This window comes from Artemia sp. Qi Xiang Cuo, chromosome 1 (assembly GCF_049724085.1).
Source record: "Artemia sp. Qi Xiang Cuo chromosome 1, ASM4972408v1, whole genome shotgun sequence".
In the NCBI taxonomy this organism is placed as follows: Eukaryota; Metazoa; Arthropoda; class Branchiopoda; order Anostraca; family Artemiidae; genus Artemia; species Artemia sp. Qi Xiang Cuo.
This window is the reverse complement of record NC_142794.1, coordinates 80,447,363-80,465,788: the sequence shown is the minus strand read 5'-3', so window position 1 is coordinate 80,465,788 and position 18,426 is coordinate 80,447,363. Positions and strand designations below refer to the sequence as shown.

Sequence of the window (18,426 nt, the reverse complement as noted above, 5' to 3'; positions counted from 1 at the left end):
ACAGCTGATGGTTGAGAAGGAAAAAAATAGTAACAATAGCGAAAATCCTTTGGTGTCGCCAGAAAAAATAAAATTGTCCCGTAAGCATTTACAATCCTCTAATAATCTCTTTATTATTTTAGTTTGTGTAGTTTTAATGAAGCCTGCCTTTTTAGTGCTTTTGTATTTTTTTTTACCCTTTGCTCAAGTCGATTAACTCTACCTTATAATGTTTTGAGAGTTTTAATCTTTTGCTAATTTAGACTCAAAGGTGGTGGACCCATCATAAATTCAAGGTGTTGGGTGATATGATGATATCGATGTCATGATTCGATATCACGATATCGATATCATGATTCGATATCACGAACCTGTCAAACAAAAAAAGAAAAAGGGTTTGAGTGGATCACAGGGTGGATTTTAGGATAATTCAAGGTGATAATATTTCTAATTACCATTTACTACTCTGACGAAAAAAAACAACAACTGCTAACTCTATGCAGCCTTTCGTGCTCGAATATTCAAATACCTGATTGTAGTTTTGAATATTATAGTTATAGTCTGAATTATAGTTATAAATATTGTTATAGTCTGAATATAGTCTTGTTTTCTTTTGAATATTACAAGATCAAGATCACGTATACCAAAAGGAAATCTAGTACAGTTTATATGAGTTGAAATTACATTCAAAGAATTCCATAAATTGTAATGCGTTATCTTTGTAGATTAATATAAAATTAAATCTTTTTACTCAGAAATATAACACCTAGTGATAAACAGCAAAAGCTTATATCTGATAAACTAATACTGGGATTTGTGAGGAAATGTTTTTAAATACACATTAAATCATTATGCAGCAGCACACTTTCCAATATTGATGTTTTATTCAACAAATTACTGTTTATGTTCCATGAAGCAAATCTCACGTCTCGGTACCCTTAGTAGAGATCTTAGGTGGGTGCATTACAAATTTTTCTTTTCACTATCTAGATTGGATGGGCACCTAACGCTGTAACAAATGGGACCAGAAGCTTTACAGGTAGTACAGAACATAGGGTGGAAACACGAGTTATCACAGGATGGGAAATGCTCGGCAGAACCGCATCTTTAATATAAGGCCGCATATTTCACTGTGTTCCTCTGACTAAAGCACCATTTTTTGGCATTAAAATGTCGGTTTACCAGGCAGTCTTTTGTAGCCTATTTTGACAGATCCGTTCAGGAATAGAATCACACAGATGCATTCAAGACTTATACACTGGACTGACATCCTAGCAAGTAGTCAACTTGAAAATTGCAGTTTTAATCACCTCCCATCTAGTGTCCTAGAATCAGACGCGTAGCAGAACTTTGCTCTATGAGAATATTATATTTTGGGACCAGGGGAAATTTTTTTGCTTTCCCTACCCCCTTCAAAAAAAAGTATTAAGCATGTGCAAATTATAGGATAAATATCACTCAGGGCGTGAGCGCATTCGGCGCATGAGTGTTGCTACATTGCACTGCTGTGACATTGACCTGCGCAAGAGTTGAAAAGGAACTTTTGAATATAACCCTTATTTACCGAAGATGAACGATTTCAAAGTACGAAAAGCAAATCTGCTCTGAAAACAGAAAATCAAATAATTTCGATGTTCTTTCAGCGTGAAGAAACCACTCTTCAGGGATTTTAAACCCTAGGAATGCCAATGTACCCAAGTTCATTTGTTTCAAATTTTCAATTTTCTTCACAATTTTCATCTTTATTATTTTTTTTTATAGTCAGGCCCAGTCACTGAAGTATTTGTCGCTTTGGCAAATTAAAAAGGGGTTAAAATTTTTATAAGTGTCGGTGGTGAAAATTTTGTCCAGTTTAATGGATATGTGTTCGTCCTCTTCTCATTCCTTTTGTTTAGATTGCTATGTGAGTTCTATGAAACATTAAAGAAAGTACTTAAAAGCAATTATTTACCCCAGTACAAAAACAGGGTGGGGTCGGCCCATAAAACATCCCGCCCTTTAAGTGGAACTGCTGAGTGGTTAAGAGTGTATTTAAAAGGATGAACAGCCCAGTTTTGCAGTAGATAGAAATTTTGTTGATTATTTTGATAAGCATGATTAGTGGTAGATGCAAACTTTTCTTTTGATGCTTAGATTGTATATTTTTTGTAGACGCATTTTCCAATTTCTAAGACTGAAAATGGCTTATACTGGTGTGCTGGCCTTAGAAAAGAATGAAGTTACTTATTTTGGAGATAATAAGCTAAACGGTAGTAAGTGTTTCCTTTCTTAGTTCCTAGTTTGGTAATTGAATTTGTAATCCTATTCCTCCCCTCCTACTCCTATCTATATTTATCTGAAGGCTCAGGGAGGGTTAGACAATTTGTGCGTTGAAATATGCTTTTTTAGACATTTACCCCCCCCCCCCTCATCCATCGCCTACACAATGACGCACTGCCCCGCTTCTTTATAGCCAGTGCTCAATTGTACATTACTACACATAATTTCATGAAAACTGAAGTGAATCAACTTGGTTAAATCACATATTAAGATAAATATCCATGTTAAGCATTTATCTTGTGTGGGCTACGTGACTTTTAAGGAACGAATGCGCCATTATGCAGCATTACTTCCCCTGTAACTGGGAAGCTTTTAATTTTCATTAATTTCAAATGATGCTCTTAAATTGACTGGCTACCTCAATATTTTCAATGGAAGCAACTTGGTCTTCTTTGGGGCAATATCGCAGTTTGGTACCACAAAGTAGCACGAAACGCCACTTTTCTGTGGCGAGATCTTTTTGGCCACTTAAAAAGGCACTAGAACTTTTAATTCCCCGCTCGAATGAGCCCTCTCCCAGTCCTCTAGAACCATCGGTTCGATGCAATCACCCTTGGGGAAAAAAATAAATAAACATGTACCTGCAATTTTTTTTTCTAGAAAAAAAAATGCAAATTTCCTCATATTTGTAGATAGGAGCTTGAAACCTCTAAAACATGGATCTCTGATATGCTGAATCTAATGGTGTGATTTTCATTCATATTGTTTGCATTTTGGGGGGTGTTTCTCCCCTATTTCGAATATTTGTTTTCATTTTTTCAGGCTTGTAGCTTTTGATTGGTAATATTAAAGTTAATGATTTTAAATATTTGGGAACCAAAATAAAAAGCCAATTCTTTTGATGTATCAATTGGTATCCAAAATTCTGTCTTTTTCGGTTAGTATTGGCCCGAATCGCTCCTTACTTATTGTTTTGTGAAATTACCTTTTTAGCTCGCTTCTATTTATGAATTTTCACACTTTAGCGGTGATTTTGGTAGTTGTATTTTATTTTCGTATTTATATATTTCGAATTATTTTCGAATTATGTAATGCCTGATGACGAAAAAATACTCGATAGGTCAAGCCACCATAAATCAGTATGGTATTATTATTAATTTAAAAAAAAAAACCTTTGGCCCAAAAGGAGCTTTTCAAAGTAATTCGAAGATGCAAAATAGTAATGTAATTGTAAAACGAATATAAACCAGTGCCAATATATAAGTAAAACCCAAACGTACAGAAATCATAATAAATAATCAAATCAAACTTATAACGAACAAACACTACCACAAACAGGACTAGGGCCAACGCCCCTTGTGCCTTCTCAAGACTAAAACAAAATTTGCCCTTTACTAAAAACAATTGTTTTCGTCTTGTGATTTTATTTGTCATAGTATCAGCAAAAAGAGAAAGAAAATTATCATAACAACCAAGATTACTGAAAAGAACTAATGACATGTAGATATTCATTTTGCAATTAGTATCTTGATTTTACATATGAGTCACAATTTGGCTTTATTTCTGCTTGTCTTAGATTTAATTTGGCTCTACTCTTCTTTGAGAAACTTTTTATGGGTAAATGTTTTTTTTTAAGTTAAATTCAATTTGTTTTTAATTGACATAGTTTTATTCATTGGTTAATAATAGGAATATTTGTTAAGTTTTTGCCGGCTTTTTTCCGCAACAATCAAGATTTTGGCTTGTTATTTATATTTTAGGCAAAATTTTGCAACAAACTTTAGTTGCACTGTAGAAATTTGTACGTGTAAGTACTTGGGATATTATTGAAATAAATGGATTAAATATCTGCATAGTCTTTGTGCTTTTATTGAGCGTAAGCCATGCTGACCACCATCTTGTTACAACCTGGAAAATATTAATCGACCACCCCCTTCAGCATGCTCTGAAATGTTGAACTTAATCGCCTTATGCGTTCCTGATATATCGCAGATACACCTTTTGATAACCGTGGATGCATACAGTGTCTTGTTAATTTAGTTCAACAACCCCTCAAGATTGCATTAAATTTTCGATTTAATATTCTTTGCCATTCCTGAGATATTTCAGTTACGCCCTTTGACCATCCGGGGTGCACATCGTTTCATTCTATTTGGTTCAACACCCCCCCCCCCCCCCTTGGCATGCCTTGAAAATTTGAACTTGACGCTTAGCTAATAAGGAGGCAAAACCCAAACTCTTGTTTGTATTAACTTTTGTTCGTTTTAAGCTTGATTTGAATATTCAATTTAAGTTTCACTTGTTTTAAGATTTATTTATCCATTTATATTAGTACCTATTGTATGTTTGTTTTCTATGATTCTTTATATGATTTGTGTTTTTTTTAGTCTCATTTATTCTTTAATAGTAATTTATTGTAATTTATTCATTTATATTAGTACTTTTTGTATGTTGTTTTGCTATGATTGTTTATTTAATTTCTATTCGTTTTGGTTTTATTTATTCACTAATAGTAATTTCTTGCCGTTTCTAGTTTGAATTTTAACAGGTATTTGTATCTGCAGATCTTAAGTTTAATATGGCCTTTAAAAGTCTTTGATAAACCCTTCTTTCTGAAAGTCTTTTAAATTGATATGGCAAAATATGTAAGACATAGTTTCAGTTGAGACCATTTGAAAGCAAATTACTATTGTTGTAGGCTTTTCGAATCAAATTTTTGCCTTTTCCATTTTCCCTTTTTTAGTGCTATAGAAACGTTAAATTAAAGGTCTTAAATCTTGTTTTTCTATTGATTGGTATAACTATGGCCTGTCTCAGGCATTGCAGTCAATCATATGGACGTTTCTTTGAAACTAAGCTAATTACTGCTAGATTTGACTTCACCTGCTTTGTCTGGCTTTTTAATTCCTAATTGTATGTTTGTTTTTACATCAAGATAAGTATCGAGTGTCCCGGTATCAATAAGCACATTGTACCATTCAGTGTTACAGAGTGTTTCGTTGCGTGGAGTTCGGCAAAATACACAAATTGTCTTTTCAGTTTAGATTTCAATGATGTGGAATGTTCTCGATTTGCCTCTAAGCCATTAAATTTACTTACCATTTGTAGATACAAACGATGGAACTAAAGAGGCAAGAAGAGAAACTGACTTACCGAGGATGGCCGGAATGTATAAAAATCTTCTTGTCAGCGTTGGTGAGGATCCTGAGAGGGATGGCCTGCTCAAGACGCCAGAAAGAGCTGCCAAAGCATTGCTTTATTTCACTAAAGGATATGAGCAATCACTAAGTAGTAAGGAATCTTTGCATGTCGCTAATTAGTTTGAAATAAGCTCATAGGTGGAAAATTCAAATAATTTTTCAGATTGATGGGCGGTTAGTCGCCCCCAATCTTTTTGATCGCTTAAAAAGGGCACTAGAACTTATAACTTTTTTTGGAATATGCACCTGGCAAGTCCGCTACTCCTTGGGATTTTTCTCAAATGTTGTAGACATAATTGTGTCAGCTACATTAACATTTTAGGTTTCTTCAGGTACGTACGAAGGAATTTATTATGGGGTTGCTCGGCTTGTCAAAACAGCAAAGGAATTAGCGTTGTTTTAAAAATATGGGAAAACATGGTCGTATCAAATAATACTACTACTTCTACTAACAACTCACCGCAGCACCAAGCTGTCTGAGGCCAAAACAGCTGCGCACGCTCCTCGTCCATCCTAATCTATTCAAAGTTTCCCTCTTTACACCCTCCCAGAGAGTTCCCATTTTCCTTAAATCTTTCTTTACGACACCCTCCCACCCCAACCGCGGACGACATGCTTTCCGTTTAGTCCTAGGCAGCTGGCCGAAAAGGACAATTCTCGGCAATCTGTCATCCTTCATCCACAGAGCGTGCCCTAGCCATCTCAAACTTTCTCTCATTATAGCCCTAGGAAGCAAGATTAGATGAAGCCTACTATTTGAATTACGATCAGTCAGCCAGGTACCCAGAATAATCCGTAGGCAATTTCTATGGAAAACATCTAGCAAATCTTCATCCCTATTCGATTCCGCCTTCTCCCATTGCCTTCCCTGTGCTCCTTAAGACAAATCGATCAAATTGATCCATTATAAAGTGGGATAGAACACAACCCTACTTAATTGCTGATTTAATACAAAACCAGCTGCTAACCTCACGTCCTGCCTTAACCGCAGCTGTGTTATTCTCGTACATAGCACTAATCACTTTAATGTATTTGTTTGGTATACCATACAAGGATAAGACCTTCGCTAAAGCTCTTCTATAAGCTGAATTAAAAGCTCGCTCATAATCTATAAAACTGAGGACTAAGGGGGTTTGATAACTCAGGCATTTCCCAATTCTTACCCTAAGAGAGAAAATTTGGTCAACACATCCTCTACCCTTCCTAAAACCGAACTGTTCTTGGCTTATAACTTTGTCTACAGCATCTCTCAGTTTAAAAAGTATCATATTATTAAAAATTTGTTACCTACAGAGACCAGGCTAATGCCTCGATAATTACAACACTCACTCTGATCATCTTTCTTATACATTGGTTTAATTAGGATTTTACTAAAATCGCAAGGAACTTCCCTTTTTAAAAAATAATATTCATAATCTTCAGCAACTAGTTTCTAACTTCAGAGCCACCATATTTAAGAAACTTATTTACTGACAAGAGAATACAAATTCTGAAGAGATAAATAACTCAACCGTTTTGAAACATAATTAGGTCTTTTGTGGAAAATATTAAGCTTAAAAAAAACGAAAATTTTTTAGTCAGAGCATTCTTTACTTGTAAATTCTCTTGTTTTTCTGGTGCACATGTCTCCCAACCAATCTTTTTTTGTCTTATGTTATACATTGTACAAGCATTTAACCAAATGGTTGTACAGCTAGCCTACTTACACTCAAATGTTATACATTGTACAAGCATTTAACCAAATGGTTGTACAGCTAGCCTAATTACACTCAATTGTTGTTTTTTTTTAGTTTGGCCAAAACTGATAGCCCATATTGGGGGGGAGCTCGCATATTTTGTTTTATTTGAAAATATGTTAGAAAAATGCTTATATAGAAAGACTCGTATCCTTACCTTGTATCATCATAGCCTATCTGTTAGGATATTCTGCATTGTTTGAGCATATTGTTTAGAATTCGTGTGAGCAATAAAAACAATTAGGGATAAGAGAAATTTGCAGCTAAACTGCTAAAAAATTAAGGTTAAAAAACAAACAGGGTAACTGATAGTTCTAACTCGTTCATAAAAAAGAGAGTTAATATAAAAAAATTATATTGTCCAGGCTATAGCTTTTCTTGCCAAAGGAACAATCATTGCAGGGACTGTAAGCTAAGAATTATTTATTAATTTCATTTTAGTGTGATCAGTTCTTCTATTGTAAAGAAGATGACCCTATAAACTCGAATCAGAAGCGAAGTATTTTTAACGTCTCGTAAGGCTAATTTTCGTACTTTATAACGGGGATGGATTCCACGTTTGTGTAGAAACTTTTCTATCTTGCAAAAGGAATATCTTTCATAAAATATGAAAGGGGAACATGGAAATCCTACTTGTTGTCAGATTAACACCATTTGCTCTGATCACCTGACCCGTTTTCCCAGTTGAGTGACACTCATAAGCGTTTCCTCTTTGTCAAGCAATTTTTACGTGACATGTCCTGCGGATCTTTTATATACATGTGTATGTGTGCATATGTATTTATATATTTATTATTTATGTATATATAGAATAGGAACAGTTATTTGCAATTATCTCAGAAGTGTGAAAACTTAACAGATGGTGACAGTGAAGATGATTTCGTAAAGTACATTGACCTGCCATAACAAAAACGAATTTGGAGAAATGAAGACCAGAAATAAGTTATTTTCAAGGCCAACGGAATTACTTGACGAAAAAGTGAAGATTTGGGAGGACAACCGCTTTATTCTTCAGCGCTTTGAAAGTTGAAGAAAATCCCCAAAAATTTGCACGAGACAACTCGAATAAAACTCAGGGGCAAATCTACAACATTTTTATTGGGAGGGGGGGAGAGGGGCTCATATATGGATAGTCAAGGGGCTTGGGATATATAAGACTTTTTTCTCCACATTATTGGGGGGGGGCAACTGCCCCCCACCCCCCAAACAAATCCCCTGATAAAATAAAACTGATAAAGCAAACAACTTGGAAAGCTATATATACACACACACACACACATATATATATATATATATATATATATATATATATATATATATATATATATATATATATATATATATATATATATATATGCATATATATATATATACATATACGAGGGCGATTAAGAAACTAACCTCCGATTGGCTACAGTGCGTGTAGTGGGGGGGAGTAGTGCGACATTTGTGCATTCCCGCACTCAGCAGGTCAGTGGGCATCAAGCCGTAGTCGAGTGAACATCGTACCTGCGCTAGTTTAGTTATTGTGGTAGTTTGAAATGTGTGCTGCAATAGAAAATTCCGCCAAATGTGAAGTGCGTGCTGTTATAAGGTTTTTTACAGCCAAAGGATACTCTGCAGCAGCTATTCATCGTGAGCTTTGTGCCGTGTACGGACCAAAAGTTATGAGTGAAGGAGCTGTCCTTGAATGGGTACGTTTATTTAAAAGTGGACGAGAAACGTTCATGATGAAGAGAGGAGTGGTAGACCATCCTTGGTGACTGACGAACTCGTTCAGACAGTTGATGCAAAAGTTCGTGAAAATCGACGTTTCACAATGGCGGAGTTGTCTACTGATTTTCCACAGATTTCTAAGACTCCTTGGTATAAGTTAGTGACAGCAAGATTGGGTTACCGTAAGTTCTGTGCATGATGGGTGCCCAAAATTCTTACTAACCACCACAAAACTCAAAGAATGGTCTCTGCATTAGACTTTCTGTCACATTATGAGAATGAAGGAGAACCATTGTTAAACAGAATCGTGACCGGTGACTAAACCTGTATTAAGTACGTGAACCCTGAGACAAAAGAACAGTCAAAGATGTGGGCACATTCAGATTCACCTACCAAACCAAAAAAAAACCGGCAAGATTTTTCTGCCAGAAAACTGATGGCAACGGTGTTTTGGGATGCCAAAGGGGTGTTGTTAGTTGAATTCATGGAGTGTGGGATAACCATTAGTCAAAAAGTGTGCTTTGAAACACTAAAAACATTACAACAGGATGGACATAGCACATGCTAAGGTATGCTGACTTCTGCTGTTATTTTTCTGCACGATAACGACTGTCATCACACTGATCAGAGAAAGACAGCCCTTCTTAAGTCTTTCAAGTGGGAAGTTTTCAACCATCCACCTCACAGCCCAGATCTGGCGCCAAGCGATTATAACCTCTTCATGCATATGAAGAAATGGCTCGGGTCCCAGCGGTTTGATGACGACGAAGAGCTCAAAGATGCGGTCACAGGCTGGCTCAAGGCACAAGCGGGTGATTTTTATGCAGAAGCAATTTCAAAGCTTGTGAAGAGATACGATAAGTGCCTCAATTGTTATGGAGACTATGTTGAAAAATAGTGCAAAGATGTAGTTGTAAGATGTATATATTAAAATATTTTTAATTAACTTGGTGTATTTTTTTCAATCAACCGGAGGTTAGTTTCTGAATTGCCCTCGTATATATATATATATATATATATATATATATATATATATATATATATATATATATATATATATATATATATATATATATATATATATATATATATATATATATATATATATATATATATATATATATATATATATATATATATATATATATATATATATATATATATATATATATATATATATATATATATATATATATATATATATATATTTGGGGAATTTTTAGGGAAGAAAGCAAGAACTGCAGCTAAGAATATTAGTGAAAAAGCTTTACGTTTAATAGAAAGGAGAAAGGACTTGTACAAGATTTATCTGAGTGATAGATCGTATGAAAACAAAAGAAATGTAAAGAAAGGGGAGAAAGCATTAAAATATGAACTAAGGAGGTGTGAAGTGAAGACCATGGATAAAATTGTCGGGGATCTGGAAGATGCAGCTAGACGGCATAATAGTAAAATTTTGTACTGGCACGTTAACAAATTGAGAGGGAGTAGTCAATCCGGACTTGTCCCAGTTAAAGATAGGAATGGGGTCACAATTAGCGATAAGGAAAAAACTAAAGAGAGATGGGCCGAACATTTTGAGAATTTGCTTAACCAAGATAGAGTTGCAGGAAAAGATATAGAGGAAAATGAAAAAGTTTATGATACCTTGGATGTGAAGGAAGACTTGTTTTGTGAGGAGGAATTAGCGACAGTACTAAAATGATTAAAAAATGATAAGGCTCCAGGTGCTGCTAGGGTGGTAAATGAGTTTCTTAAATATGGTGGCTCGGAGGTTAGAAATAAGTTATAGATTATGTAGATTATGAATATGATTTTTGAAAAAGGGGAAGTACCTAACGATTTTAGGAAAACCTTAATTAAGCCACTTTATAAGAAAGGTGATAAAAGTGAGTTTGGTAATTATCGAGGCATTAGTCTGGTCGCTGTAGGTAGTAAATTACTTATTAATATGATACTTTTTAGACTGAGAGATGCCATAGACAAAGTTTTAAGAGAATAGCAGTGCGGTTTTAGAAAAGGTAGAGGATGTGTCTACCAAATTTTCACTCTTAGGCTAATAATTGAGAAGTGCCTGAGTTTTCAAACACCTTTGGTCCTCAGTTTTATAGATTATGAGCAAGCGCTCGATTCTATTGATAGAAGGGCTTTAGTAAAGGTTTTATCCTTGTATGGTATACCAGACAAATACATTAAAGTGATTAGTGCTATGTACGAGAATAACACTGCTGCGGTTAAGGTAGGAAACGAGGTTAGCAGCTGGTTTTGTATTAAATCAGGAGTTAAGCAGGGTTGGGTTCTATCCCCCTTTATATGGATTATTTTGATGGACTTTGTTTTAAGGAGCACAGGAAAGGCAATGGGAGACCATGGAATCAAATGGGGAGGAAAAAGTCTCCTGGACTTGGATTATGCTGGTGATTTAACACTATTACTATGCTGTGGATTACACTTTCATCCTAGATGAAAGTGTGAGCAAAATGAATGAAGTTTTAGAGGTTTTGCGAGTTCAGGGTGCTAGAATTGGTTTGAAAATTAATGTTAGGAAGACTAAGTATCTAAGGCTAGGAATAAGTGAAGATGAAAAGGTGATGTTGGGTAATGAAAAGATTGATCAGGTTGACAGCTTCACTTACCTTGGTAGTATTATTAGTAAAGATGGTGGGAGCAGTGAACATGTTAAAAATAGAATAACCAAGGCTCAGGGTGTTTTTTCACAGTTAAAAAAAGTTTGGAAGAATAGGAAGATAAGTCTGCAAACCAAGATTAGAATATTAGAAGCTAGAGTGATGGCAGTGGTCCAATATGGGTCTGAAGTATTGACGCTCCGCAAAGAAGACAAATGTTTGCTATATGTTTCCCAGAGAAATTGCGTGAGGATCATTCTTGTCACCCGGTTGACTGACCCTATGTCAAACAATAAGCTATACAGAAAATGTAGTTCAATACCGCTCTCTAGGGCTATAATGAAAGAAAGGTTGAGGTGGTTAGGGCAAGTGGTGCGGATGAAGGATGACAGATTGCCGAAGATTTTTCTTTTCGGCCAACCATCTAGGGCTAAACGGAAAGCAGGTCGTCCCCGTCAGAGGTGGGAGGACGTCATAAAGAAAGATTTAAAGAAAATGGGAACTTAGTGGGAGGGTGTAAAAAAGGAGGCTTTGAATAGATTGGGATGATGAGACCCGTGCGTAGCTGTGTTGGCCTCAGGCGGCTTGGTGCTGCGGTGAGTTGTTAGTAGTAGCAGTAGTAGTATATATATATATATATATATATGTATAAAAAATATATATATGGGTTTGGGTCTCCGTTCCGTAATAAGGTCTTTTCCCCCAAAGAGATCCTGCTTGCATGGCATCATAGTGGCGCCGCAGTGGACCTTTCACGAGTTTGCCACAGCAGAACCGTGGACTGCTACCCCATAGCAGTTTAATTTTTGTAGGCATTATTATATAAAGAGTCGGTGGTAAGTTGCCTGAGATCACTTGTGCAGGCTTTTGGCTTTTATTGATAGAAGAGCATCGCCAAGTGTGGTAAACAATGCTTTAACCAAGATCTGCCAAGGATTGCACAAAGCCTCCATTCATACTGGTGGTCCTTGGGACTTCTTGTTGTCCAGCTCTAAGCCAGCTTGAGGGCTTCGTGTAGACTGTAGAAGATAGGTTGGTACCCGTAGTGGGTTGGGACCATGAAGCTTTGCCTGAGGCCGTAATAATTTCGAAGATTTAAATAACGTTAAAATTGCAACTTGGAATGACTGTCACAAGGGTAAAAAATAAGTATCGTGGATTGATATTTTGACTGGCCAATTCAAACGTTTTGAACCTGCCTTGTTAGGAGTTTCAGAAACCCATATCCCAGGGGTAAAAAATGGATTTCGGTAATATAGAATTTATTTCCTCAAAGAGGAAGGAAGGGATACATAGGCTGGGAGTAGGGCTTATGATGAATAACAAAGCTGCTAAGTTTTACTTAGGTTGAGAAGTTATTAATAATAGAATGCTATTTTTTCTTTTTACGTCTTTAAAATGCAGGATATAAATGTAAATGTATAAATGTATAAAAAGTATAAATGTAGTATATGCTCCTGTAGAACCAGCTGACAGAGATACTAGTGACTCAGATGAATTTTACTTACAGCTGCAGAAACAAATAAACAGGATCCCAGGCAGAAAGAGGGTATTTATAAAAGGAGGTTTTAACGCCCAGATTGGCAGAAATAGGAATAGATTGTATCCTAGCCTAGTTAACTTTTGCACAGGAAAAGAAAATGGTAACGGTTATAGACTGCAGCAATTTTGCAGGCATAACAATCTAGTTATAACCAATACAGTGTTTGGTCGTATAATGTCCCATAAGTTAACGTGGTATTCAAGTGACGGTAAGACTATAACTTACTGGCACCTTACTATATATACCTTATATACCTTACTGGTTATGTTATTGCAAAGAGAAGATTACCAGGATTGACACAAGATACTAGAGTTTATAGGAGTTCTGTTATTGATGTTAAAAGTAAAGATCAGCATCTAGTAGTGTCTAGGGTTTCTGTGACTCTTAAATTTAAGGGAAGGATGAGAATTTGAGAGAAACTTTCCAGGAACAGTTGAATATTAAACTAAAGCGTCTTAAATTGGACAACGTAGAAAGTGAGTGGATATATTTTTAGATAATAGCTTATGAAGTAGCAGATGGTGTCTTGGGAAAAAAAGTTAGAAACGCAGCTAAGAATATTAGGGAAAAAGATATATGTTTAATAGAGAAGATGAAGCGCTTGTACAGGAAGTATTTGACTGATAGATCATATGAAAATAAGAGGAATGTAAGTAGAAAAAACATTAAAATATGAATCAAGCAGGTGTAAAGCCATGGATAAAATATAGCATGGTGTGGAAGCCATGGATAAAATTTCTGAACATTTAGAAGATGTAGCCTGCATAAAATATTGTATTGGCTTGCTAAAAAACTGAGAAGGAATAGTCAATCTGGACTTGTCCCAGTTAAAGATAGGAACGGTGCCCCGATTATTGATGAGGAGTGAGTATAAGAGAGACGTCAAAACAATTTGAAAATTTGCTAAACCGTAATAAAATTACAGGAAATGGTACAGAAAGGATTAAAAAATTTGCGACCCTTTAGAAGGGAAGGAAGATTTATTATGCAAGAAAGAATTAGAGACAGTACTAAAAGGATGAAAAAAGTATAAGGTCCTAGGTGCTAATATGCGATAAATTAGTTGTTTAAATATGGTGGCTATGAAATTTCTGATAAACTACTGAAGATTACGAATATGTTTTTCTTTTAAGGGGAATTACATACGGATTTTAGGAGTTCCTTAAGGTTAATGTGGTCGTTGCCTCAGTTCTTCAAATCGTACATACAACTGTTTGAACTAACACTATTAAAGTAATGACAATTAGTCTAATTTGAAAAGTGATAAAAAAAATATAAATTCTGTCAACGCAGTTGCTCAAACACATTTTTATCTCGATTTAGCTTCTTATGTTTCGACCAAATGTTTTCCCTAAGTCTATCTTGGCATTCATTTCTTGAAAGAAAGTTTCCCCTATGTAATATAATATCCATTTAAATTTCGAGTCCCTTATTTTTTTTCTGTTTTTATTGTAAATTTTTTCTTTGAGTTCTCCCCAAAAGAAAAAAAAATCGTCAAGTTCAAGTCTGGTCAACATGTCGCTGATCATCACACCTCTTCGTCAAATACATTTCGCAGGACAATTTTCATCAAAATACTCATGGACAATTGTTAAATAACGTGAAGGGTCACACGAATTTAAAATAAAGGTCATACAAATCAGACTGTTGCTGTAGCTGGAAAACCACTGAATAATTTAGCATTTAGAGATACTTATCTCCTGTGGTTATTCCATCAAAAATTATTGTTCTATTATTTATTGTTCGAATGATAAATCTATGTTCTCACTATACTTGTACGCAAAATAACAGTATGTTTATATGACCAGAAAATTTGAAAGAAGCTTAACCCTTCTTCAGAATGCTATCTAAAATTCATGGGTTTCCAAACTTCGTTGAGCTTAATTTCACGAAGTTGCAGCTGCTTGTCTGGATCATCCTCAAATAAGCCGTGAAATAGCCTATGTCGATACGCATTCAACTCAATAAATTTTGGGGTTTGGCTGATAGGAGTTTACGACATGCCCAGTTCAAATACATACACAGTATATACTCACATACATAGATCAGATACATAAACCTATTCCACATATTTTTGGTTCACCTATTTGTGGTGGCGAGTTGTTTGGCAGGAAAACATATCTTTGGTAAGTTGCTGGGACTAACTTGAATATTAGTATTGGAAATGCGTTATTGGGTGATTTGTTTCCATTATTTCTACATGCATAATTTTTTCACCGCCAATGTGTTGAAACCATAGTAAATTTAGAATCGCCAAGAATCAAAAATTGCATCAGAATCAGAAGTACAAAGTGGAATCAGGATAGGTATATTAAAAACGATGGTGACATCTCGCCACTTGTCGAAGGAAAAACTAACGCTAACATTAAGTAAAATCACCAGCGGTGTATGTCTTCGGTGAAAGCTAAAAAGAATATGCAACAAAACTCAAATAAGAGAATATTTACGGATGTCAGCCTGATCTTGAAAATAACGAAGTCTAGGCCAGATACTGAATGTCGAAATCTCCAAGATCAGTACCATTGTATGTGTTTGATATTAGAATTGTCGCCAGTTGTGTGGGGGGGGCTGGTGGAAATAAATAAAGGCATCTAATAGAAAAGTACTGGGTAATAGGTGTCTGGTTTTTTTTTCATGCCAAGCTTTAAAATCGAATCTTGATGTTTTCGCTTTAATGGTTTATTTGTTAAAACTTTAAGAAGAAATTTGATCACACTCATAAAAAGAGAATTTGTATTTCCGTTTAAAAGGACTGAAGATTATTAACGAAAGTTAATGCATAAATTGTAGTTTTCTTTTGTCAAAGAAACAGTCATTACAGAATATGTAAGCTAATGCTTATATATCAATGTTGTTCAAGTACTATTACTTCTTTTTGTGCCATTAAGTTGATATCAAATGAAAAGGGAACCCTTTTTAATAAAACAACAAGGCTCATTTTAGGAATTTATTACGGGGATTGATTTCTCCTTTGTGGGGAACTATTCCTTTATTGGAAAGGGAATTGCTTTGATAAGTATAAGAAAATGAACGTGGGAGCTTGCTATTTATCGGAGGGCCAACAAATGTCACCACCAAAATAGACATGTATAACGAGGAAGATCGATCTAATGCTGGAGAGAGAGACGAAAAGTTGGACCATTATCATAATTATTGGTACGTACGTAAATGAGGAATTTTATAAGAAAAATGTTTACATTTCTATGAGCTGAAAGGCAGGGCACACGGTCGAAATGATCTAAAATTTGTGAAATAAATTATTGAATTTTACGGGGGGTGGATGAAACAGGCTTAAACACACTTCCCCTGTTTTGACTATAGAAATTTTTTTAGCGCTTCCAAGACATTAAGCATCAGTGAATAATGTTTTGCTGGAGAGGGGTTCGTAACCCTGGTAAAAGTTTATGTACGGAGATTGTTTCTATCTTAGTACCATGGTTAGTGCCATTGATAATTATGAGTCAACGGAATAAAATCCAAGTAAAAAGTTACTTCTTTCTTTTCCTTTTTTAGGACTTATTTACAGGGATCAATGATTCCTTTGTGAGGGAGCCTTTTCTACAAAATTGTTGGGAAAGGGATTGCTTTTATAAATTAGGAAAGAGAAGCGTAGGCCACTAGTTGCTTTTCTGTTGGATATTAGGAAAGAAAGGAAAGCGCTTTGAAATCTTTTATGGGAACAATAGTTCGTGATAGTCTAAAGCTATTGGAGAATGTAAGTCAAATTAAAACTTTCCTCTCGCTTACGTCTTTGGCTTGAAGAATTTTATTGATCTCGTGTTTCCAAAGCTAAATGCATTAATGAAATGTAAATGTATTGGTTCTCATTCGTAACTTCACACTTTTTGCTCTCTTAAACGGAAATATTCATCATTTTGTTGTAAATTTTTAAAAATTGCATCATTTTTGCGTCTTCTTAAAGATCATTGTAAATTAAATTTATAAATTAGGACTTGCTAAAGGTTTATTGTGGTTTGAGGATAAGGTCCTAAAATGGAAATGTGGTCGATTAGGACACGTTCTGTGGATTAAGGATGATAGATTTCCCAAGATCATCCTTGCCGAGCAACCGTCTAGGGCCAAAGGAAAAGCAGGTCGCCCCCATTTGGGGTGGGAGTATGTCGTAAGGAAATATTTTACGGGAAATGACAACTTCTTGGGAGGGTGTAAAGAGGGAAGCTTTAAATAGATTGAAAATGGAGGAGTAAGCGTAGCTGCGTTGGCCACAGGTGGATTGGTACTGCAGTTAGTTGTTATTAGTAGAAGTAGTATTGTGGTTATATTATACTTCAAAGCTATTTGAACGTCATCGTATGAGAAAGTAGATTTATTTTGTAATATGACGAGACTTAAGATTTATTACATAGGATTTAAGCTAAAACGAAGCGTGTCCTTGGCCCTGAGTAGCCTTTTTAACTTCACTTTGGAGTGTGGGGGAGGTGACACAATTTTTCTAGAGAAAAGCATCATTTCCAATCAATTGTCTGGCTTTTTTTCAAGGCTTCATTTGAAGATTCCTAAGCTTTTAGAAGAGTTGATGAAACATCGGCAATTGGTGGAGTGTATTTCAGTCTAGCACTACTATATAGTCTTGATTTATCCCGGCTCAAATTCATTTTTGGCTGCATTTAAAGCTCCAAATAGTATGTTCTTTGAGATGTACCACGCCTATATTCGAGAAAATGACATCTCATAGTAAAAGGTAAAACAAAGGTAAAAAATACGGCATTGGACTTTACAGCCCCTACCGGCGCTGCTGATCTTCGTTTCTTGACCCTTCGGCCAGGAGGTGCAATGGGGGATGGGGGCCATCCATCCTGTACTTTCGCACACCCGTCCTGTTTACATTTCCCAGATTTCTCTGGGCACCCATTTAAAGCTTAGCAGACCCTAGCTGAGCTTACAGAGCCACACCACTGATTCTCTTCTCAAACCAGGTTATTGGAAATACTAGAATTCAAAGCATCGTCCTCCTAGAGAGAGAATCCTAAACCCACCACACCAATCTCATAGTACCTGAAAAAAAAAGCAACTATACTGGATAACGAGGGTGAAATGGTTGGGTGAGAGTGATTTCGTTAATTGTAAGTCTTGCTGGTCTCAAGCGATGCGATGGACTCGACAAGTTTTTAAAAGAAAGAATTGTCTTTTAGTAAAGAAGACAAAAGGCACAGTCAAATTCCAGAGTCACCAGTCATAGAATCACTTGAAATACTATTATCCGAAAAGAAGGTTTTTGGAATTTTCGAAATCACTTTGATTGAAGCAATTTTTTTGATTTGGTGTCCCATATTCTAAAAACAGGAGAATATCCTTTCAACAAATTAGATTTATTGGTATATATCCTACTTAGCTGCATAACGCTA

The 18,426-nt window shown here is 35.6% G+C and overlaps 2 protein-coding genes across 5 annotated transcripts in view; one reads left to right on the top strand and one right to left on the bottom strand.

Annotated features, from left to right (window-relative positions):
- Positions 1-18,426, bottom strand: part of LOC148956787 (brachyurin-like) — a 625,076-nt gene that overhangs the window by 462,140 nt on the left and 144,510 nt on the right. The window lies entirely within an intron of this gene.
- LOC148956788 (GTP cyclohydrolase 1-like) overlaps positions 1-18,426 on the top strand; it is a 45,079-nt gene that overhangs the window by 12,315 nt on the left and 14,338 nt on the right. For 2 of the 4 annotated variants that reach the window (XM_089096439.1, XM_089096449.1), the window contains exons 2-3: positions 2,131-2,228; positions 5,347-5,529. In XM_089096439.1, coding sequence (XP_088952565.1) covers positions 2,159-2,228; positions 5,347-5,529 — 253 coding nt within the window. In that variant the 5' untranslated portion in view covers positions 2,131-2,158. Of the gene's footprint in view, positions 1-2,130; positions 2,232-5,346; positions 5,530-18,426 lie in introns of all 4 variants that reach the window. The other 2 variants (XM_089096434.1, XM_089096445.1) reach the window with 1 other exon arrangement.